The 24,695-nt window shown below is 44.4% G+C and overlaps 1 protein-coding gene across 1 annotated transcript in view; it reads left to right on the forward strand.

Annotated features, from left to right (window-relative positions):
- Positions 1-24,494, forward strand: part of TCERG1L (transcription elongation regulator 1 like) — an 88,537-nt gene extending 64,043 nt beyond the window's left edge. Inside the window, exons 8-13 of the mRNA XM_086616749.1 lie at positions 3,206-3,360; positions 9,809-9,878; positions 15,061-15,196; positions 18,892-18,981; positions 22,602-22,720; positions 24,338-24,494. Of these exons, the coding sequence (XP_086472875.1) occupies positions 3,206-3,360; positions 9,809-9,878; positions 15,061-15,196; positions 18,892-18,981; positions 22,602-22,720; positions 24,338-24,494 (727 nt within the window). The remainder of the gene's footprint in view (positions 1-3,205; positions 3,361-9,808; positions 9,879-15,060; positions 15,197-18,891; positions 18,982-22,601; positions 22,721-24,337) is intronic.
- Positions 24,495-24,695: the final 201 nt, after the last annotated feature.

A 24,695-nucleotide genomic window follows, 5' to 3' on the forward strand; every position in this document is an offset into this window, starting at 1 on the left:
AGATGCTCTTTCCTAGTTATTCCATTGGCAGGGGATGACTTATTATCTTGCAAGAGTTTGGTGTTGGTTTCAGGTTGTATTGCTGAAAATAGGTTGTGTCTCGTGATCCAGGTTTCCTGACTGCATTCCATTCAGGTAACAAATGCTGAGTAACTAAAGCTCTCAGGTTATTTTTAAATAGATAAGGACTTTCTTCACTCTCTGTCTTGAACAGTTGACTGGAAGGACTTTTTACCTTCTTTACCCAAATAATAATTAGTTTGCACTTAGTGGCTGACATCTGTGGGCTCTCTGGCTAAGGCACACCACGGAAGTGTCAGCCGCTGTTCGCTATTATCATACTGTGCCATTTTGCAGACCAGTGTTGAAGGCACAGTCCCGTGTCCTACTTGATCTCAACATAATAAATCTGTGATTTGCATTGATCGCTTCTCTTCCTGACAGTTGCTGCTCTATGGGGTAGCACAGAGGAGCCATTGGAGTCTGGCAGTGCCATAAGCAGGTTTTGGTTCCATCGGTCCCTGGTAGAGCCATCGCCAGCGGTACCCGCAGGGGCACCTCCTGGCACCCCCTTTTCCAGCGGTGCCTGCTGAGCCTCCACCGAAGCGCACCGCTTGCAGATCCAAACTTGGGATATTTTATTTTCTAAGGAGAACCCTTACTCCTCTGGGTTTCCAGAGGACTCTTCAGTGACCCAGTGAGTATTCCAGGTGTGAAAAAGGCATCCAGACCTGGTCCTTGGGACTAGGGGGAGGGGACATAGTCCTTATGCTGACAGTTGTCCTGTGTTCTGGAGTGACGTCTCGTCTGCCCCATGGCTCGAGACGGAACATGGAGTGTGCCTCTAGGGTGCTTCAGTCACAATTTGCAAGTTTTTCTGATAAGTTGAAACTAGATATGCAACAAAAATTCAAAAAATCCTGAATTTACTTTGACCGCTCTCCACCCATGGGTTGGCTCCCTGCTTCTGCGGGACCCGTGGTTGGTGTGTCATCACTGAGCACCTGGCAGATGTAGGTAGACCATAATTTTTACTGGTAGAAAAAATTTCTGGAATGTTACCAAGCCTTACTTACCTTATGAAATAAAATTAAAAAATACTAATAGCATCATCTTGTGCCTTTACTCAGTCTCAAATTACAGTTTTCTAAGAGGAAATATGAACAGAACAGTATCTGCATTTCCAGTTTATGCGCCGTGACTGAAACCAAATTCCATGCGTCCCCTGTGGACAATTGAAACCGTTATTATACCAAAAAGGAACAGGTGACATGTTACGTGGGGAAAGGACATTAATTTTAAATTAAATGTCAAATTATGTTAGTCATGGAAAAGTGAAGAGGTGCCACAAGGGGCCTCAGAGTTTCCAACCCACGGCGGTGGCACGTGAGACCTGGCAGCACTCGGTGGTTAATGAGCACCAGCAGCTCCGATGAGCGCAGCCGGGCAGGGCTGGGCCTGTGCCCTGGCTGTGGTTCTAATATTTAATAAATGGATAACAATAACCCGTTTTGATTCATCAGCTACGTCTGCCCTCTTTCCCTAAATGCCAAGATTTTTTTTCCCCTTCTTTGTGGGACACCCGTGGTGTTTCTGGGCGCGTGGGGTCTTGCTTTGACGGTGCTCCTGGGGCAGCCCCTCTTGGTGGGCTCTGCAGAAGAGGCTCGGGGCTGGTGGGTCAGTGTTCCTGGGAGAACTGTGGTTCCCGCAGCTCTGAGGTACAAAGGAGCAGTAATTTAGATGTAATCATTGCCTAGTAGAGGATTAGAGCATCTGTCTTGGGCGGCTGTTTTGTGATCCAAAACGTTTGTGCATTAAAGCAAACGGAAAGTTATTAAAATATTTGTCATGTCCACGTCACCGAATTCAAGATGCCAGAACTTCCATGGGGCGTGAGCGTGACTGAAGTCAACACCTGGGTTTGTACAACCAAAGTTGTGCTCCTGGTCATCGGGAGGACGCGTGATTCTGCTCAACATAGTTACTGTGATGTTCCCATCAGTAACACGCACACCCCTCGCTGCCCCTGGCCCCTGCACCGCTGCGGCCCCCTCCGTGGTTCCTTACAGAGGATGTGTATTTTTCATTACATGTTTGGGCAAGGTCGATGGTGATGTCTTACCAGTGGTCCAGAGAGCGTGTTGGATTATCTTAATGACAGTACTCTGCAGTGATGGGGCATTTTTCTTCTTTGCAGTCTTTTACCCAGACCAGACTTTTTTTTAAACCAGTTTTGTTCCCTGCTTTTAATAATAGTTAAGCATCAGAGCTTCTAATGATAAGATTTGTCCTTTCCAGGTATTTTTGTTTCAGAGAGACCAACATTTTCCCATTATAAGTGTGTGCGTGAGGAATTCAGAGCATGCGTATGATGTTTGTTAGTTTTCATTACGATTCAGAAAGTGTGGGCTTTAAATTGATATTCCGTTTGTTTATTTACATATCGATTCAGTGAAGTACAACTTGAGGTTTTGGAATGTCTCTTAAGGATGGTGCGATTCTTATTTTCATTAAATGAATGTCAGGACAAAAGGTTGAACTGACCAAGTGAAGAAACTGGGGTTTGCACAGCAGCACTTGGTCATGTTTTTCAGATTTGAACCAGAGCCCATAAAGATCAACCTCAATCTTTGTGGTAGAACTTCTGTGGTGGCTGGCTGTACGTCTCCACGCAGAGCGTTGTGGTAGCCGGCTGAGGATGCCATGGGATGCCCAGGGATACCATGGGGATGCCCGGAGATGCCCTGGTTATACCTCCTCCCACCAGCACAGCCAGCCAAGGCTCCCACGGCCGCCTGCCAGCAGCAGGCACAGCCCCAAGCCCTGGTCATGAAGGCCATGGCCACCCAGCCCCGGCCCGTGGCTGCCCTCAGCCATGGCTTTAGAACATGGAATGTATTCTCCTGTGGCTTCTCTTGCTGTGAGCACCACGGCGTTCCTCCTCGCTTGGTTCTTTTTCCCTTCTGTGATGGAATATTTCACCTACTGCTTTTTTGGGGGGGTTTAGACCATTTCTATGACATTTTGTTGATATGGAGAGAGTTTCTCTGCCCGAGGTGGCTGGCATGGGCTGGCTGGGCCTGGGACAGGCTGCCAGGAGAGGAGTCTCACCTGCAAACAGAGGTGTGATAAGGCAGCTGCGGGTTGACTTCTTGTTCGTGGGTGTATCTGACATTATCTAAGCATAGTTTATCACTTGGAATAGGTGTGTAGTCTGGACTGGAGATGACCGGGTCTTCTTCTTCAACCCTACAATGCAGCTGTCAGTCTGGGAGAAGCCAGTGGACCTGAAGCACCGCGGCGACATAAACCGGATCATCGAGGATCCTCCTCACAAGCGCAAGCTGGAAGCTGCAGCAAGTAACTAAAGCCCTGTGATTATTTGCCTCTGTTTAGACTCAAATGTCAGATGAAACTTGGTCTCTAGATGCGTTCAGTGCAAGTTTGATAACCGTAATTAGAATGGTTTTCCTTTTGAGATTTCGTATGAAGTATTGTGTTAAAATTGATGCTTATTGCAAAATCCTGATTTTCACTGAAATGCTGAGCTGGGGGATAGAGCGTTCTCCTTATTGGCAGTGAAGAACCAGGTGGCTGCTTATACCGGATGAATCTTTGATGTATAAAATACATCTCAGAAGACGCTGTCATTGTGGTTTATTACACTTATTTCCAAGACGTACATTAGGAACGCGTTATCGGTGCGTTATTCAGCTGTTACACAAAAGCAGATTCTCTGCAGCTAACGATTATCCAGCCAAGTTGTAGAGGGGGGAAAAAATCCCAATAGTAAAGCTCTAAGGAGTGCTAAAAGGTTTGGTGGAAACGTGGGTGCCTCCATCTAAACAGGACTCTGGCAGCCACCTTCTAAACACCATGGATTCCTGGAGGGGACGGTCGTGGCTGAAGAACAACGTGCTGATCTGTAGTGATACAAGTTGAGGGGTTCAAAAAGCAGTTGAAAAGACACCCCTTGGCCAGTCAGTGATCCCAGTGTGTGTTGTTCTCCCCGAGATGGCCAGTTCATGGAGGCAATTTTCCCAGCCTGACTTTCCCATCCCATGCCCTGGCCGTGCCGTCTTTTTGGTCTGCCAGCTGTCCCTTCCTTGTTCAGTCCAGATGTTGTCTGTGCCGGTGAGCGGTCCTGGCGCGGCCTGGCGTGCCATAGTTTGTTCCACCACATTTCTCTCCAAAGATTTATGTTCCACCAGTTTTTGTGGACTCCCTGTTCCTGGGAGCTGCTCCATGCCGTGTCAGTCCTCCTTTTATTTCCCGACGCTTTAGGTTGGCTTTCCCGTGGAGCGGTGTTGGTAAGGGCTGCCCTTGCTGGGAGGACATCAAGGCACATGGTGGCCGTTGGAAATGCTGCTTGTCTTGGTTAGCTGCTTGTAATCCTGGAATGTTCTGCTTTACAGCAGTTTTGGTGCAGAGCCTCCTTCAGCTGATGCCTGTTCTTTCGTGGTGAGGTCTAGAAAAATGCAGAGGGGGGAAAAAAAATGAGAGTTTTGTGATCCTTTAAAAGTGTAGTATTTTATAACTGAAAATAAGGCAGCAGTGCCCGTCTCACGGGGTGAACCTACCCTGTACCCTCAGGCCATCCGGGGCTGGTGCCCGCTGGGATCCACGGGCACAGCTCCCAAATAACGGCCGCAAGCAGGGGCTGCGAGCGGGTGTTTGCCTCTGCAGGGGGAGAAGAGGGAGTGATTATTGGGATTTATGTTGTTGATATTAGCAGAAGGTTACTGAAGGAAAACTACAGGGAGTAGTTTTCAATCAGTGTAGTCCTTATCATACAATAATGACATATAATGTCGTTACGTTCTTCAATAGAAGTTTTCATCCTCAGATGCCTGTATACATATCATTCTTGTATATGGCTTGAATAACTTCCACTATATATCCAATAATTCCAAAGTGTATCTGCTGAAGTTCATTCTTCAGGAGAAAAATGCAGCATGTTTTTCATTACAGAGTATACTGAAAGATCAATTAATTACTGACAAGAGGGAATGATGGCCAAAGACAAAACTGAGGCTCATTGCTCATGGCTCGTAATTAATTAATGAGAAGACCCTAAAATCATTGTTGATATGTGCCACTTCAAAAAAAGCTGGGTTTTGCTGTGTATTCCATCCTTTTTATTTGTTATCTGTAAGTACCACCGAGTTTTGATTCATTCACCAGTTTCTTTGTGACCATGGTTTTCCTTCCTACCATCTTCATCCTCCTTGGTACAACGGACCTGTGGTTGCTCAGCGTTTGAGACGGTTGGGTTATAATTGGTATATATTAGCTGTCGAGGTGAAAGGAATCCTTTGTTAGCAGTTCTCTTAGCCTGTAACCTCGAGTAAATAAGTGACACACGAGCTGTGTATTTGCTACAACGGTTGCCAGATTTATTTAGCTTAGTTGCCGCTGCTGAGTTTTAATTAGAGTTTTTAAATCAAAGGCGCAGAAGAAGCTGGCAAGCATCGTTACTCACGGGGTACCGCAGGTTGTCTGCGCATCGCTCAGGTCAGGAGCTTTTGTAATTTGGGCACACATGAAAAATTACTCGTTTATCAATTACTCCGCCTCCGCAAAGTATTAGCTCTTAGGGAGATTTATGAAGGTGTCGTGGCTCTGTGCTAATGGGTCCCTGTCAGAGCATCCTGTGGAATGGGAGCGGTGGTGCAGCTCCTGCCCTGCCTCCAGAGCGGCTGTCCCAGCCCCTCCAGTGGGGACATCACCTGGTTTGGGGACCCACCGCCGACCAGACGCAGGGCCAGGGCAGAGATGATGTTTCCAAGACTTGCAGACCTTGATCTTCCGTGTTCCCAAGTCAGAGCAGTCCAATGGCCGAGCGGAACATCTCCTGGTGGCAGCTCACCATTCTTGTCCCTGACTGCCATTGCTCCTCTGTCTCAGTACGGTCACAGTCTGACCATAATATCCCTTTTTTCCCCTCAAAGATTCCTTAAAATGTTTCCGTCTTATTGCAATGGAGAAAAACATTTTTATCTGTTCCTCTTCCTCCACCTGCTGAATGGTTTGTCCGGATGTTTAGGTGGAGAAAGTTGTTTTTTCAGCTAATTAGAAGAAAACTGACATTCTAACTACAGAAAATGGCATGTTGATTCATACTTGGTATGATCACTGATCAGAACCAGTTATGATTTACTTTACTCTGTCCCCACAAATATTTTAGCCCCTTTAGTATTCAGACAAAAATACGGCAGGGGGGTTGGAACTAGATGATCTTGAAGGTCCCTTCCAACCCAAACCATTCCATGATTCTATGATTCCATGATTCCATGAATCAGGGTCCCTGGAAACAGCATGGGTAAGTTCCCGTGCTCACCTGCAATAGATACATGGGTGCCAGGTCTTTTTCTAAAATTGCAAATCAGATTTTTGCTTGTGGCCAATGGATTGGCAATGCTTTAACTCAGCTGGCAAATGCCAGTGTTTCCTCCTTGTTCTGGACAATGAACCGGAATTCATCACATGGCTGGGATTAGCTGAATGATTTAATTAATTGGCACTAAGCGTGATGGGCCATCAGATTGGGGCGGTGCTGCGCTTCATGATTTCATGGAATGATTACTGTCAAGTAATCTTCTTCCTCGAAGCTTTAAATCAATCATTAGATTTCGTGCTCCACAGCCTCTCTTCCCTTTCCAAGGGAAGGAGGTCCAGCGGCGCGGTGGGATTCAGAGGTTCCTGAGTGAGAGCGTAGATACCATTTGTCATGTTTTACTGAGTTTTCCATTGAAATTTGAAGTGGAGATGCTGGCTCTAATGTTGTCCCATTTACCCGAGAGCGTACCCGTAGCAGTCGCTCATGCAGGCAGAGGGAGAAGGATTTGGTGTCCCTCCCTTGGGGACGCTGTCGTTGCTCTGCGGGAGAACCCAAAGCGTGTCAGGAACCAGTGGATGGAAGCAAACACTAAAATCAGGCTGTACTGTACCACTTTTTGTCTGAAAGCTGTATGGCCACTAAGATTCAGTTTTAGAAATGCCCAGTTCACCTATTTTTCACAACAAAATTGAAAAATTATATATACTTTCCAGAAAATTATGGAAGACCACGTCATAAGGTAACTTCAAATTTGAGTTTGCCTTCGAGTAGCTGGAGAGCTTCACGTAATGGTTTGTCATCACCACTGAGTTTGCTCTTGTCCTGTGGCAATGTTGGACATGAAGGGCTCCCTGGGCAGGCCGGGCTTTGCTCCGCGTGCTCACCCCTGAAGGAACATCCCGTCAGGATTCGGGATGTCCGAGCACAGTGCAGCGTCTGTCCATCAGCTGGCTCTGGAAAGGCTGTCTGTGGCGTGAGAGCGCCGGCTTTTCTTTAATCATTGAATCACAGAAGGGTTTGGGTTGGAAGGGACCTCACAGACCATCCAGTTCCAACCCCCCTGCCATGGGCAGGGACACCCTCCACTACACCAGGTTGTTCAAAGCCTCATCCAACCTGGCCTTGAACACTTCCAGGGATGGGGCAGCCACAGCTTCTCTGGGCAACCTGTGCCAGTGCCTCACCACCCTCAGAGGGAAAAATTTCTTCCTTAGATCTCATTGAAATCTCCCCTCTTTCAGTTTAAATCCATTGCCCCATGTCCTGTCACTACACACCCGTGTCCAAAGCCCCTCTCCAGCTTTCCTGTAGCCCCTTCAGGTACCGGAAGGTCTCCCTGGAGCCTTCTCTTCTCCAGGCTGAACAGCCCCAACTCTCTCAGCCTGTCTCCAGAGCAGAGGTGCTCCAGCCCTCGCATCATCTTTGTGGCCTCCTCTGGACCCGCTCCAGCAGCTCCACGTCCTTCTTGTGTTGGGGACCCCAGAGCTGAATACAGCACTGCAGGGGGATCTCAGGAGAGCAGAGCAGAGGGGCAGAATCCCCTCCCTCGCCCTGCTGCCCACGCTGCTCTGGGTGCAGCCCAGGACACGGGTGGCTTTCTGGGCTGCCAGCGCACAGTGCTGGCTCATGTTGAGCTTCTCACCCACCAGCACTCCCAAGTCCTTTTCCTCCGTGCTGCTCTCCATCCATTCTCTGCCCAGCCTGTACTTGTGTTTGGGATCGCTGAACTTTGGTAGGAACAGGGTTGTGCTTGCCCAGTCGCCTTTAACTTCGGCTCTCTTGGCAAACACCATCAAGTACTCTGTCATTTTGTGTGATTGCCTTCAGAACGGGTTGAAGTTAAGACCGGCACTGCCTCCACAGGCTGTTCAACTCCTGATTAATAGCTTTATAATGTCTCTGTTGAATTACTTTTCACTTTCTGAGTTCACAGGTTGTTTTTCCTATTTTTCTGTATTTTTAATCGAGTGTCCCAAAGAAGGATTTACCAAGAAGAGGTAATCGTTCCAGTGAATTTACATTCATTTAAAACATGATTAAATTCATGTATGTGTTCGTAATGCTCATGTGCTGTCAGGAATGTTGAGATCAAACGCTCCTTATTTTGGAATGCCGTTCATTTCTCCTTATTATCGTTGTAAGTTCTAGTTAGTAGAGCATCCATTTGCACCTGCTGTGTCTGTCCTCCTCATGTGGTCCCTGTTCCTGGTCTGCCCTCGCCGCAACGTTACCGCTGCTCTTTGTCTTCTGTTGTTCCTCTTGCAGTGATTTAGTGAATGCTGTGCTCAAGGATTTAATAGAAATGAAAGGTAACATTTGCTGGAAGCACACTAATAAGCATGTAATTTCCCTAAAAGAGGGAAACAAAATGACCTGAGAACAAGATTGTTTAATCGAAACTTGAAATAAATGGCCAAATTTCTGTTAGCATCAATAATACAAAGATTGGACCCATTTTCTAGCAGATATCTTGGAATTTCATCTGATTCCAGTGAGATCAGATCTCACTGTATCAAGTTATCCAAACTTTTTTGTCTCCATAGCCTAAGTTCAATTTTATGTTTATTTTTTATTTATTTTGTCATCGTTTCCTAAATAGCAAGGCATGTCTTCATTACCAGTCTAATACAAAAAGGCTGAGGTTTGGTGTTTCTGATGTTCTCAACTAACCACATGCAGTTTGATTTTTATATTTCTCAACTAATCCTTGGTGAACTACTGAAGAGTCCCCGACACATCCCAGGCACCAGTTGGACATGACTTCTGGCGGTCTGTCCATTTGAGTTTTGATGGAAACTGCAGTTTGTACACATAGGGAAAAAAAATATTTCCAGAAATAAATATCTGTTCCCCATGCTTCACATTCGTTTTGACTGACAGTGCCACCTGAGAGTCCTTCAAGGACCGAGTGTCCAGGCCAAGGCAGGAGCCCAGCGTTGCTTTGGAGTTATTCTGCAACATCAGGAGGGTGGAGGTTGCTGGTATCTCTGTAGCCTTGCTCTACTGGTGGTTGAGTTTATGGAAAAGCAGCATCGTGTTTACTTATATAAAAAGGAGAAATGGGCTAAGGAGGGAAGATCTGGTGTGAGTTAGCACCACTGAATCCCTCGGGCTGCCAGGACTGAAATAATTTTACAGAAATGTCTTTGTAGTTGCATTTTTAAGGGAGGGGAGGAGGGAGCATCAGGTGACACAATGACAAGATTTAAAACAATGTTTCTGTGACAACAAATGAACAATGAGCGATTGTTCAGAATGAAAATGGTGGGGCTTATTGTTATCACTTTTGTTTGGGTGAAGGCAATTCTGAGGATCTGATGAAATATGTGTTATTCTTAAAACACTGTGGGGAGTGAAAAATAGAAAATACCTGAGCAGCGGCCAAAGGCAAGAAATGAAAGGTTAATTTGAGGAATTTGTATTCCCATATATCTAGTTGAAATCTAATAACTATTTATTTCTTTTTAGCAGACAAATGTGTTAGTTCTTGTCCAGGGGATGAAAATGATGATCTTAGCATCAAAACTAAGAGAAATAAGTAAGTTCTAAAGTTTACTTATCTATATGTAATGTTGGGAAGCTAACGTCTGGTACAAATAAGCACAAAGAGAAATACAATTCTTTTCTTCTGTGTGGATAACTACACCAATAGATTATCAGAGTCATTCTTAAAGTATCCCATCTTCAGCAAACTCCATAATTCTCTATTTCCCACGAACAGCATCCATTTTTGCCTGCATAACTCTTACTTTGAAATGGTTAAAAAAAGACTACAAGGGTATATAGTGATTTCAAAGACATTGGATAAAAACTTTATCTTTGTTGAAGTGAAGCAGATTTTTTTTTCACTGGTGTCAGGGTTTCCAGGCTACCGGCTCAGAAAAATCCTGAGATATTTCTGTTATTGTGCTTTTATTTGACCTTTATTACCACATGTATTTCAAATTCTCGTGAAGTAACAGACAGAAGAACCATGTACCAAATAAGCAACTCCCTCACCCTTTGCCAAAACAGCAAGAAAACGAAGTGACCAGTTCTGGTTTAAGGAGTGCCTTAGAGATATTTATTCCGTGTAACCTTTGGCCAGTAACTTCCCGTAGCGTTGGCTGTTCACGTGGGCTGCCTGTGATTAACATACTGGTTCGGACCACTAAAAAAAAAACCAAAAAAACCGTAAAATAAATCTGCATAGATAGCGTGTTGTGGTTTTGAAGGCATTGCGATGAGTGAGCTCACCAATTTCTGTGTTTTCCGAGTGAGTATGTTGACAGTAATTCCTTTCTCTCTCGTGTTGCCATTCTTGTGTTACTGCAGCGGGTGGGTCTTTCGACCTCGTTAAGACTTTCTGTGGATTTTTATTATTGAAGAATCAAATTCGTGTTATTGAAGAATCAAATACTCCCAAGTTGAATACTCAGACTATTTAAGTATTTAATGCGTGGTATAAAAAGAGTATATTTATACTTTATCTATATTAAATATGTACTTTTACTATTACATAGTATCCAGTATTCATAAACAGTATGAACGTTTGTATTTAGTATAAAATATTTAAGAAAACTTTTACTGACGTCAGTGGCTCCGACAGTCATGGCCCAGTATTATCACCTGTGTATAGAAGTGGGTATTTTCCGTGTGATATTAAGATGATTCTCTTTAGTGATTGGTTGGAAAATTGTGAAAACATCTTTCGATTAATGTACATAAAAAGAATTCTAAAGCTCCAGAAGCTTGTTCATAATCTCCAGAAAAATGCACTTATTCAAAGAGTACTGTGTCAAAGTAGGCTTGGGCTTACTGGGTGGTGTGTGGGAAGGTCTGGTGGTGCCTCTCACTGTCTGCTTGAGAATAAGGAATATTGCCTCATCTTCATCGGCGTTCCGTGGCTTATTCACTCTTGAAAGACCAACTGTGGGTTTTTCAGTCTCTTATTTTCTTTGCACTCAGAAGGAAATTGTCAAAATTGTTAAGACTCAAATATGGACTATCTTTTTATATATTTGCAGAATTTCTCTTTTATTATTTTTATTTTGGATATAATTTTGGTTTTCCCCAAAGCAAATAGATAAATACAGCCCAAGCCAGGCAATCCCAGCCCATCGCAGAGCTGCTGCATGACGCTCCTGCCTCAATGCCTGGTAGCATCTTTCTTTGCTGTATATATATACGCTGTAGTTACATACATATGCACGTATAAGCGTTCATCATGCAGCCCTCCAGCTCCAAGTGCAGTCTCTTGGCATGGGCAGCAAAGCAGCGCTGCGATGCCCCTCGGTCTTTTGAGCCACGGGCAACGCGGGCTACTCTCGGCTGTGACTTTGTGCCACAAAAGTTAAATAGCACCTGATAATTAATTTCTATCACCTGCTGTTTAGGTCATCCTCTGTCTTTGTATTGTGCTGTATTTAGGCATGGTATAACAAATAATATATCTTTAATCGTACTTGAAATTGGTGGCAAGATATTAATTGAGAGGATATGTAAAGCTCCGAGAACCCTATCGTAAGTTCTGACTTTAGCTTTTTAAATAAATCTTTAGATTAGGAGGAACCAGTTCTCATTTGCTGTATTTGGGCAGTTAGTCCTATGAAAGTCAAGGGCAATGTTCACATAATAAGCCAGTGAGATTTGACTTGACACCACAGCGTTTCCTCCGACTTCGTTGTGATGATCCCGATTCCCCAGAAGTTTGACCTGTCACCAAAAAGCCTTAAAGTGTTTATTTTTCTGTCAGCAGAACATACATGCCCAAAATACGACATGATTTCTACAGCCTTAAATTCTCTTTTATAACCTGTGAGGATTTCTTGACATTTTGCTTTGTACTCTGAAACAATAGCAGAATAGTTTCATGGATGGACCTTTAAAATACTGACGTTTATTAAAGAAATGCAGTCTAAATGCTTGTTTAACTGTCTTAATATTAGACTATGGCTAACAGTTCAGGGCATAAAAAGTAAAATATTGTCAGATTTTCATTTCAAAGTAGAATTTCGTTAACCTCAGGATGAAAATCATCTATAAACTCTCTTGCTCTACTGAGATGGTTTTTGTTAATGTGATTGAGACATCACGCCGCAGACTGCGCGCTCCAGACTGAATCCAGAGGTGAAAAAAGATTTGTCTTTACAGAAAGCTAGACAAATTTTCATTTTTTGTGCTGGACAGACAGAAAAGCTATTTATATCACTGTCATATCCACGTTAAGGATGAGGATGAGTTTTCCCACGTGCAACGCAGGACGCTGCTGGCAGCCAGGGAGCACCTCCATCCCGCTGTACGGCGCTGCTCCGGGTGCGTGTCCCAGCAAGTGCCAGGTGGTGACACCAGGGCTGGATCTGCCCCGAGATCCGTGCCAGCGTGCAGGGAGGTTGTGGCTGAACATTCACAGCCCCGCGCCTCACTTCTGCAGCAGCAGGGGAAAACAAACTCCATTTACACCACCACCACCCCCAGCCATTATCCACTTATTTTTGCAATATCAACGTTTTTTCTTGGTTAAGTATAGCTGAAAAAGGAGATGTTACGTCCTTCAGGGCTTGTTTTTAAATATGCTCGATTCCCTACTCTATTTTATTTCATTTAAGTAAAGTTCCTTAGTAAACCATATTGTCCCTTTGACACACAGTAAATCCTGTGTTGTCCAGAAGCGCTGGGCGAATGGAAAGATCTGATTCCCTCAAAGTTCCATCCACAGTCTGCAGGTGTAGGAGCTCTGGGCTCCACGAGCTGCTGTTGCACTGTCACTTACGTTTCACTGGGATATAATGGAATGGCTTAAAAGCCCTCAAGTTGAATCCTTGCCCAGGCAGTGCTCTGGGTGTACTCTATGCAAAAGAAAAACAGTCTTTGGAGAAACTTGGGGTTTCTGGGTTTTCTTCACAGAATGACAGAAGGGCTCAGGGGTCTCTGCCCCACCTGCTCCCAGCAGCTCATTCAGGGATGTCCCGGGAAGTTTGAGTGTCCCCAGGGACAGAGCCCCGCATTCCCCCTGGGCAGCCTGCCCCAGTGCCCCACCGTCGCTTTTTCTTACACTGACAGATTTCCCTGGATTTCAGTTTGTGCTCATTGCCTCTTCTTCTTTCGGAGGGTACCAGAGTTATGCAAAAACCCCCTTCTCCATCTTGAGCTTTGCAGACTTCCAGGATGGTGCTGGTAGGCTGCCCGTATGTGTCCTTCTGGGTAGGAAGTCACATAGTTTGTTGTGCAGATTATTGTATTCTTTGCTCAAGAAAATTGTATTCTTCATTGTCATTTTTGGCAGGAGAAAAAAGGTCTGTGTGATTTGCAGCATCGTTTTCAGTTGTGTAGGAAGGACTGAAGGCAAGAGGGGCTCTCCTGGTGCTGGGCTGATGGAGCAGTGCACTGTGTTTCAGTTTCAGCTTGAAAAAGCTCTTTGTTTGTACTGGAAATTGGATTGGAACTTTGATGCATCATGTCACAGAATAAAATTTGCTGTTACGATATAAAAGTCCCTGTCATTCTGTGAAGAACACCAATCTGATATCTCTCAAATCACTAGTGATGCAGCATCGTTTCAGGACAGATGTAAGTGTAATGTCATTATTTGTGGAAGGGAGATACTATGCTGGGGCTCACGTTACGCACTGATCTAATTCATTTGCTTGGGAGTAAAAAAGCGTTTTCCTGTTGAAATTTCATACCAAGTATTATTCCGTAGTGCTGAAAATTGCATCAGTAGAAAATGCAGTCATGCCTTGTAGGAGGCCAAAAATCAAATTGCTGTTCTCTTGTTATCCTCGTTTCAACCTTGTGATCATTTTAAGGCTCCTGATCTTTCCAGGAAGAGCCTTAATTTGTCCTGAACCCATTCATTGCTCAGAGCAATTACGGGACAGCAGGATGGACCCAGAGCACAAGTCTGATTTCGAGGTCCGAGTTGGCCACCTTCTCTGGAGTCAGGAGTTTGGCATCCTCATCCCAAATGCCGTCACCCCTGAAGCAGGCTCCTTCCTGCCTTCGAGATTCCCATCTAATTCACCTCTCCCTGCTGATGCTGAGGGCACACGGGGGCAAATCTTCAGCAGTGGGGAAACAGGTGTTGGCTTCCAGCCCTTTCCTGATGTGAGCACCGCTGTGCCGCGTGCGTGCCTGTGGCCACGGCGTCTTGTAGGCACAGGCAAGAAGTTAGTAAGTATTTTCTCAGAAATGCCTGTTTATTCTAATCAGATGCAATCTTGGAAAAAGGCGGTCAGGGTAAATGCTGACCTTCTGGCACTGGCCAAGGTGCATTGCTGGGTTCCTTCCCATAGGAGCGAGCTCGTGGGGCGCGTGGGAACATAAAATAAAGGTCAGTGTTGACTTCCAAGTCTGGGGGTGCAAAAACAGAGGAAAGAAAAAAATAAAACAAGACGAGTCTCTTCAGTCACTCCTTTAAAGTCGCCACTCCTTGACGAATTTTATATAAAGCTGTCACTTTTCTGTAGCTTGAAATAGAGCGGAGTGCTTCGCCGCCGAGTTCCTCCTCTTTGATGGCACCGATAGACCGTTGTTGCCCATAACGAGGTGCCAGTGGTGCCTGGGCAGGGGTCAGAGCTGGAGGTCTGGGTCACTCCTCAGCTGTCAGAGCCCGCTCCACGGCTCTGCTCCGCGCACACCAAGAAGTCCCTCCATCCCAGAGGGTTTGCTGGAGAGGGTTAAAAATCCCCCCGCCCCGAGCTGACGATTACTGAACTATTTTCTATCTTACCTTGTTAAAGAACAGAAGATTCCCCAGCTGGTGACCAGGGGAAGGCTGAAGCGGAGGAGAGGAACGAGGAGGGCTCAGCCCCTCGGGTGACGCCGCCCCTGGAAGAGCGCATCACTCATTTCCGAGATATGCTGCTGGAGAGGGGGGTAAGCAACGCGCGGCGTTCTTCGGCGTGTCTCGTTTGTGAAAATAGGGCGTCATCTGGGACCACTGCAGGAATCGTTTCATAATTGTGAGTCAGTGGTCAAACGAAGAATTATTGAGAGGGGTTTTTCTGTCTAATCACTGTGTCGGTTTTCTGGTGCTTTACTGTGACTTTTCCTCCCATGCCATCCCGTAAAACATGGCTGTGCGGCGCTGAAGCCCTTTGCAGGTGCAGTTCTGATTAAATTGCTATAGACAGACCCAAAGATAAGCAGAGCAGTAGCTCTCCCAGCACAGAGCAGTGCCACGTGCCATCCCGGGGGTCCCACGTCAACCCCAGAACTGAGGAACCAAGCACAAAAGATGTGTCGTGTACGGCACCTGACAGACAGCGCCGGGCTCAGAAATAGTCCTGGCAAACTCGGCGCTTTTGTTGGCGTGGCAGAGGTTTCATCACCACAACCCCAGTGGTCCCAGCAGTGGGAAGCCAAATTCACTTACTGGCCATCCAAAATCTGCCTAGTTTGTTAGGAAGGGACGTAGTGGAGTCTCAGGGGGGTTAAGAAAACCTGCCCTTTTCCCTGGACCTCCCTGTCTGTCCTTGGACTTCCTTGGGAAGACCCAGTGGTCCCAGCTGGGACTGGGGTGCAGGAGCTGTGGGCTGAGCGGGGACAAGAAGAGGTGGCCCGATGTGCCCAGCGAGCGCTCCCGGAGCCTCGTGCCTCCCGCAGAGCTGGCGGCCCCGGGGCTGGTGGAGGTTACGGGAGGGCTCAGAGTTATTGCAGCCATTTTACCGTGACCGAATCAAGATTACGAGTCGATAGATGGAGCATAAATTCAATTTACAGACAGAAGCCATCAGTGCTATGAGCCTCATGCCCAAGAGCGAAATAACGAGTTACAGATCACGTACCAGCATCCGGTGACTGACTTGGCAAAGAGCTTCAGCCTGACTTCTGTTTTCTGTGGCAGCACCTCCAAACCTGTGCTGAACTGGCCACCTAAAGACTGCCGTCGATATGAGGAGTTTTGGGGACCGTTATCCATAAACATAAAATCACGTCTGCAAAAGTGCATCTCAGAGTGTCCCTTCTTCCAGAGAGCTGATGAGTTTGAGTGTGAATGGAATTAAGAAGCGTAACACGTCCTGATCCTGCAGATGTAAATGGGTGTATGATGGAGCAGTGTATGCACATTTTACACCTCCCTCCACCACTCTGCAAATATGTATTCTGTAGAAGTTCATGTAATTTCTGTAAAGAAAAAAAATGCGAGGCGTCTGTTAGGCAGTAAAACCTGTAAAATTTATCACTGGTAATCAGCAGACTTTAAAGGTAGATAATTAGAGCTTCAGAAGCCCAACGGTAAATTATCTCCATGCCAGACCTGCTTTATTAATATATTTTGTTATTTATGCTTAAAAAATGCAGAAGTGCTATAAACAAATACTGGTTGAAGATATATTTTAAATCAGTGGGCTATACATCAAAATTTGAAAGTATTAAGGATATTCTATAATAGGATTCCTCAAGTGTTTCCAGTATAAGATTCAGACTCACTTATAAAAATAAGAAATTCAGGGAATTTACGGTTTGGTTTTGCTGTTATTTAAAAATATATAGATAATAGGTTACTTTGCTTTTACCCTAAGCATTTTTTTAATGTCTGAGAGCTGCTGGTTAGCACCAGCATCGCTTGAGATGCAGCGCGGCCATTAGTGCTATTTTAAACTGATTATTTAAACGAACATTTCCTGCCATTTCCTTGTCGTGTCGTTTCTCAAGAAGTTACTTGATGGCGTTACGAAAAGCGTGAACAAGATGGAGTTGTTCAGTGTGCTCCGCATCTTCCTGCATAAATTAGATCAACAGAAGAATATTGTCACGTTTTGAAAATAAATTTTGGTGTAGCCGCAAGACAATAGCACTATTCTTGAGTCTGTGGCAAGTTCTCCAGTGTAAAATGTAATTTCTGATATTCACCTGGAAATTTAAAGATCTTCACAAAATCCTGAGAAAATCCAGCCTCTTCCTGGCTTCCTCGCAGCCACGGCATCAAAACAGCCAAGTTCTCCAGTCGGCATTTCCAGGAAATTCTTCTCTTTGCTAGGATGGTGTCAGTGAAACAAGACCTTTTTAAGAATTCGAAATCATAATTTTTTCCTCAAGATTTTACCTTCTTAATATTGGGGAGAAAAAAGAGGGGGCAGAGGGATCTTAACCCCCACCTTCCCGTCTGGGTTTTCCCCGTACTTTGTGCTCTGGCTAAGAGCAGGAGTTGGGAACTGGAAGCCCACGACAAGCTCAGATCTCTTCTCCTTTTCATCTGGGCTAATGCTAGCCCACAGAAACGATTATTTATTCTGAGAAGAAATGGCATCCCCACCATCCCCAGCACATGTGTTCCCTGGTTGAAGTCCCACAGAAGGGAAGACCACGATACAATACGTGTTGGGAGGTTAGTCGGAATATTAGTATTTTATATGGATTTTTAGAGCTCTGAAATGAGTATCCCGAACAGCATATGACATGTAGCGAGAATTAAATTACAAGTATCTGTAGCCAACGCTTAATTTGGGTGTATGTCTGCAGTGTGTGAAGTTAAATAATTACTAAACGAAAAAATCACGAACAGGCATGATTACAGGATAAATTAACCTGAGCTTAACTAGCTTTGAGTTCAGACTGGCCTTTCTACTGGAAACAAAGCTCATGTCCCAGAGAGGATAAAAGACATCCCCAAAAAAAAGGATTCCTGCTGCTGGTCCTTCTGGAGGGGAGGAACCCAAACCTCAGGAGCTTTCCTGTTTGAGTATTAATTACCCTATTTTAATTATACTTCATATACTTCATTTTTTTAGTGGATTTACTCTTCTTTGTTATTAGACGGAGTGATTAGAATATTTTGTGTTACTCCAGAGCTTTCCGTAACAAATTAGCAGCGATGTTGTGCCAGGTGCCACAACCAGGCTGGGGGGGTTTGGTCTCGCGCTCCCAGAACGTCGGTTGGTGAATGCCCCCAGCAAAGGGGATGGGGCAGGTGAGGGACCTGCTCGGACTCTTGGTGGTCCTTACATCCCGCTGGCCCGAAGGAGCTGTTGGAGAAGATGGAAGAAGCTCTGTTGGAGTGTGATGTTTCCGTTTGACATGGCTGCGGGAGTGGGAGCGATGCGTGGGGCTGGGTTCAGCAGGAAGGGGTGGAAGCCCCGAACTGGAGGAGACGTGGCAGCCGTGCTGTTGGAGGGAGGCAGCACCTTTATCACAAAAACAGGGTGCTTTGAAGGTTTTCGGTGTGTGCCCGCATTGCCAGCCCTGCCTGGGTTGTAATTTACGTTTTGGAGAGAAGGGGAGTTAAAGCTGAGATAATTGCTTAAATGGAAATTGATGCTTCTGTTGTACAAAGGGGATAATAAAGTGGCATTTTCTTTTCTGCTACAGATTCTTTCCATCAAAAATACGTGGAATGAGCATCTCCCAGATCCTCACGGAGATGTCCTAGAGCAAATCAATACTAATGGTGTGGGGGCGACCAGAGCATTGCCAGAAACAGATTAAAATTCAGCTTCCAACAGCTCTGAGGCATTCTTTAGAGGGTTCATTAGCTCTCTGAACTACTCTTTTGCTTCTCCTTGGAACATTTCCTTCTTTCACATCCATATTAAAATCCCTTAATGCACCTGTGTTTGTGTACTTCACAGGTTTCAGCATTTTCTACATGGGAAAAAGAGTTACACAAAATAGTATTTGATCCACGCTACCTTCTGCTAAATTCAGAAGAACGTAAGCAGGTGAGCATTACCTCCAGCATAGCCTCCGATTGGCAGCAAACATCTCCCAAATTAACTGCAATAACAGAGTAATTATCTTGGTAGGATAAAAAGACTGGCATAAAATTAAAGTTTCTTTTTTGAGTTTTTCAGTGACATAAGCTCTGCTCATACAGAAGTGCTGTCTCCTTTGAAAAGCAACTGGTAACAAATGAGTTTGCACGTAGAGAAGAGCTACGGTCTCTTAGCTTGTAGGAACAACTGCTACTGAGTCTGGGAAACTGGGCTGTAGAAAGGGAAATGGCCGTGAGGTAACTCTGAATTATTTAAATATTGTAGAGAGACTACTTCATTTTTATAACTTAGAATATTTTCTAGGAGTTTGGCAGTTTTTACTGCTATGTTTTGCAATAACTAAACTCGCTGGACGTAAATGGACGGAGCACTGTGGCTGTGCTGGTGTCTGTTAGAAAGGGTTTCCTTTTTCTGGCAAGCTGCAAAGGGAGGTGGACTTTTTGCTGCCTTGTTTATTTGGGCATTAATTATCACTAGGGATGTTAAAGGACCCGAGGGCTGCAGATCAGTCTAAAAAATTTAGGAGAGGTGCAAGGATGTTGCAGAGAAGGTGAAGGCTTCTATTCTCTAGTTGTTTCTCTTCCTTACCAGTCTTTTGTCATCCTGGAGAAGGAGGAATTTTGAATATGGAATTATCCATTTTTTAAACAAACACAATGAAAGATGTACTTATTCCTGTTCCACTGCACTGGGGCCCTTATTGTCTTGTAATTCTCCAGAGAGCCTCCTGTAGGTATTTACTGAGGGATGGGGCCCATACATCTTCGTTTACTACCTTTTCGATATTTCCTTTCTTAAGAAAGCAGTGAAATAAAATAATAATGAAATATGAGAATGAAAACGTAAGAGAAACTGCTAGAATGGGCAATACTGCTAAACAAGAGACTGAGTGAGGAGTTTTGTATTTATTTCAAGGAATCAGCAAGGACGAAACCTAGACCTTGATGAGTCAATCAAGATCTACTTCTTTCGTTTTATCAGCCTTGGAGATGATATAATAAAAATACGTAATGGATACACATAATATATTGTGCTTGAAGCACTGCTGAGGGGGACCTCGGTTGTGGAGTGTATTTAATACTCAAGGGAAGGGCTATGAAAAGCAATTTGTTGGCAGTCCTGTAGGTAGGAACCCGTAGTCAGGTCGAGGTTGGCTCTGCGAGTGACAGTAATTCAGGCTCAGAGTTAAGAGGAAAGAGGATGACTGTTGGTAGCTCTTCTGAAAAACAGGGTTAAAAAAAAATAAGCTTGGGAGCACATGCCAGGTGTGTGATGTATTTTAGAGACTACCCTTGAAGTTAAGCATTCTAGATGTTCACTATGAGTAGTTCCGTTTAATTAGACCCCATTTTCCTCCAAGAAGTAATTTAAGAAGTAAGTTAGACTCAGACAAGTGTAGATGTTTGATTTAATGAAAGTACTTATTGAAGTGCAACTCAAATTGGAAGACATTATTTAGTTTTATGGAAATATTTACCTTCATGGATGCTGACTGTGTGGCCTGAATAGAAAGCATCTGAGTACTTTTTAAATTATGCAAATGAATTTATATCAGAGGGGGGTAGAGGTGAAAAGTGGCTCACAATGAAAGTGAGGAATGAGTGAATGATGGAGTGAAGGAAGGAAGGAAGGAGTGCTGGAGTGCTGGCTGTACTGCAGTTTTCTTCTCTCTGTGGTTGGGCAGGAGGGTTGGAAAGGGCAAATAAAACATTTTGACTGTGATCTTGTTGCAAAACGACTGATTTAGGAGTGATTTATGATCTTGCCAATTGGTCGCAGATGAGCGAGAGAGAGTGAGGGCTAGTTTTTCACATAGGAAAATGAAGCTATACTCACATTGAAGTGATTTACAGAGAGGCTGGAGACACAGAATGGTAAGGAAGACACTCCTCTTGAGTCGCGAGGTTCAGAGTGGACCACCTTGCGCTCCAAACTCCATATGGAGCCCAGGTGCGGCTAGATCCAAGCTTAGTCTCAGACTTGGTCAATGGTTCATGGCTAACGGAAGACAAGGAGTGAGGGAAACCCTCCTGTTGAGTCATGATGTTCAGCCAGGACCCCTTGCTCTCTAAACGCCATCTCTAAAAGTAGTCTAGGTGCAGCTGAATCCGGGCCGAGTCCCAGATCTGGTCAATGGTTTGTGTCTAACGAAGGACAAGGAGTAAGGGGTGGTTTGAGGCATCTGAGGGAACTTCCTCTTGACTTGAACTTGTCTTCAGGTGGGTTTGACTTCCAGGAGTGCAAGCTCTGCTGTCGGTGGGTGACCTTACACTGCCCGAGGAACGTAACGATTTGTTATTGAACGTCTGTGGTTTGCTCCACTTATTTTCCAATATTTTCCAAGGGGTTGTTAACAGTTGAAAGGTGCTACTGTGTTTAAGCAAGGAACAATGAAGGGTAAAGCAGCAAATGTATTAAATGATGAGCTCTCTGTTAATTTTGATTTATTACCGATAGCTTCACTGCTACTGGCAAGGCAAGCAACAACAGTGTCACCTACTTCGTTCCATTTTTTCCATCTCCTCTTACACTCAACTTACACCATTGCATACAGTGTAATATATTTAGATTCCCTAGGTTTTTCACAGTGCTTCTTTCATGGCCATTTTTTTATGTTTACTTTTCCAGCGCTGTTTCTTCCCTTTTCCACCTACCATACTAAATACTGGTTGTAATCTGGTTCCTTTAGCTGTCATGACGTGTAGGTCTGCACCTGTGCATCCTCATGGCTGATGAGAAAGCAACCATGGTAGTAACTGCAGTAATCATATTTAATGTGTGTGATTCGTGGTGGAAAGGATGGTGACTATGGACAGCTAATAGCATGTTGAGGAGCAGCTCCTTTGGTTCAACAACTCGGCGTGCCACGCTTCTAAAGCGTGAAACAAGCAGGGCCAGATTTTTGGGATGAAAAACGGGATTAAAGCAGTTGGCAGAATTTTGTGGCATAGTGAACTCCGTAACTCCTTTTCAAGACACCAAAAATCCTGATGCCGCGTGCCCAGCTGCATATTTAGCTGCCAGATCCTGTTAGAGGAAGGTTGTCGACCCTTCCAAACATGTTAAAGCTTTCAGGGGGAGGTGTACAGAGGATCATGTGTACGAGCGTGGTTTTTGACAACTGATTTGAAAAGTCCTCAGGCTTTTTTTGGGGGTAATCTACAGAATATTGATGTTTAGCATTACAGACATTTTCAGGAACTGCAGCAAGTTGGGAAAGATGCGAGATCCAAACCAAATAAATGCAGTCAGTTGTACAGATGTACAAAAATAGTGCTATAGGCATGAAAATGCAAGAAAGACACTGAAGTCAAGAAATTTTGGTTGATGTGGCACTGGATGCTTGAATGAAAGTGTTATCTGTCGAAATTATACCTCTTTCCAGCTACTTATTTTGTGAGAACATGATCAGGGCTGCACGAAGCAGATTCAGCTGCGTGCGAGTCAGCCTGTACCGAGGGCAGATAAGAACTGTAGGTTGTGAGATTGACAGCCCTTTGATCAAACATGAATACCATAAAGGCTTTGTTAATAAATGCTCTATCTTGTTTCCCTTTCTTGGAAAGATATTTGAACAGTTTGTCAAGACCAGGATCAGAGAAGAGTACAAAGAAAAGAAAAATAAATTGTTGCTAGCCAAAGAAGAATTTAAAAAGCTCCTTGAAGAATCCAAGCTATCGCCAAGGTATGGCATTGCATTATGGAGATAATTAAGATAAGCTGTCTCATTTCGCCGCGCTTATCAGCCCAGAACGCCGTCACACCGAACGTACTCCTTGCAGCAAGCTTGTCCATCCGTTGTTACAACGCTGTGCAGACATTCCTTCCCTAATATTACTGGGAAAGGGAACGTTCCATCTCTCTGTTCTCTTCTCTCATTCTCATTAGAGTGTCCAATGTTTTGCATAACCCATTTATTTTATATGCATATATATGCTGTAATTATAGAACATGCACACGTGTATATTAGCTATATAAAATCAGTGCCTGAATGTTAAATCTCATTTATATCAGGCATGCAGGTGTAACTAGTGAAAAACTGTGTTTAGGTTTGGTTTTTGATGGAAGAGAAACATAATTTAGCAAAGTTAGTATTCATGCCACATCACTAAATTAAAAAAAAAAAAACCCCACATGCAATGCAGTGATTTACTTTTCTACATCGATTTTTAAGTAATGAATCCAAAACTGCACAATGGAGAGTGCTTAGGATAGCACTTGCTCATTTGTATATTATATGTGAAAAAAGAGCTTATCTATTATGTCTGTTTACATTGTTGGAACTAAGAAATTACAGTTTTCTACTAAAATACGCAGGTAATTGTACAGCACTGCTGCCTGGACACATAGATACAAGCAACACGTCACTCTCTGTGGAAGTAGTAATTACAAGATTTTTTTTACAACAAAACTCAGAATATTCTGGGCTAACGTAGCAGGTAAATGCTGGTTCCAGCAAGGATGTTTTCAGTCTGCAAGGCAAAATCGTGCTGGCCTACAGGACAGGGAACATTTTACTGGTTAGTGTTTTTGTTGAGCTGACTGTGAGACCGCAGCATCGAAGGAAGTCGTCTACTGTCAGTAGTGTCTGGCTTGATGTGATATGCCATCAAGTGCCGTGTTTGCTTTGGAAAATGCTGGACCTGACGATGGAATTCGCAGGCAAAGGCATCTGTGGATTTCAATTTCATTGAGCCCGTCACTCAGAGGTACAGTTAATTTTTTGCTGGTTTTAGAAAAGATGGAACTGGCGTTTGATCCTATTTCAGCAGGTGTCGTGTACGACTGACAGTCAGAGCTCGTTTGTTTGCAGTTAGACACGGGTGGGGTTTTCCACCCTGTTACAGGCTAATTACTGAAATACTGGCCATAAGTACTGGCAGTAACTGGGCTGCAGCAAACACTGTGTTAATAATTCAAAATTGTCCTGTCAGCCATAGAATCATAGAATCATAGAATGGTTAGGGCTGGAAGGGACCTTCAAAGGTCATCTAGTCCAACCCCCCTGCAAGGAACAGGGATATCTCCAACTAGATCAGGTTGCTCAGGGCCTCAATCATGCAGAGTTTTCTAATTCAAAAAACCAGAATTAGCTATTGCAGGCTGAGCTGTGAGTCGAAGCCGGGGCAGTTCCAACACGGTCTCGCCTCCCTCATCCCAGAGCTTACCATCACGTTCCTATCAGCCATTCCCCAGAACACCCATTTTGAGTGTCAGTGGGAAAGCGAAGTGAGATCCAGGTCAAAGAGTCCGAGCGTGGACGAGCAAAGTCGCAGCTTTAAAATGTCTCTCTTTTCTGCAGAACGACGTTTAAAGAATTTGCAGAGAAATACGGAAGAGATCAGCGGTTTCGCCTTGTTCAGAAGAAGAAGGACCAAGAGCATTTTTTCAATCAGTTCATACTTATTCTTAAAAAGAGGGACAAAGAAAACAGGATAAGGCTACGGAAAATGAGATAAAAACTCCTGAAACTGGCAATAAATAGCCAAGTCCGTGCTTGACTGCAGTCAGAAATTCAAACGAAGGCTGAAGCGTTCGGGGTTAAACTTGCAACACCTTGACGAGGAAGCGGATATCCCGGAGAAAAACTTGCTCTGAGCGGAGTTTATTGGACACATATTGAATTTGTGAAGGTTGTTCTGCAGGAATCTGAAGGATAT

The sequence above is a fragment of the Tauraco erythrolophus genome, chromosome 9 (genome assembly GCF_009769465.1).
Source record: "Tauraco erythrolophus isolate bTauEry1 chromosome 9, bTauEry1.pri, whole genome shotgun sequence".
NCBI classification, from domain to species: Eukaryota; Metazoa; Chordata; class Aves; order Musophagiformes; family Musophagidae; genus Tauraco; species Tauraco erythrolophus.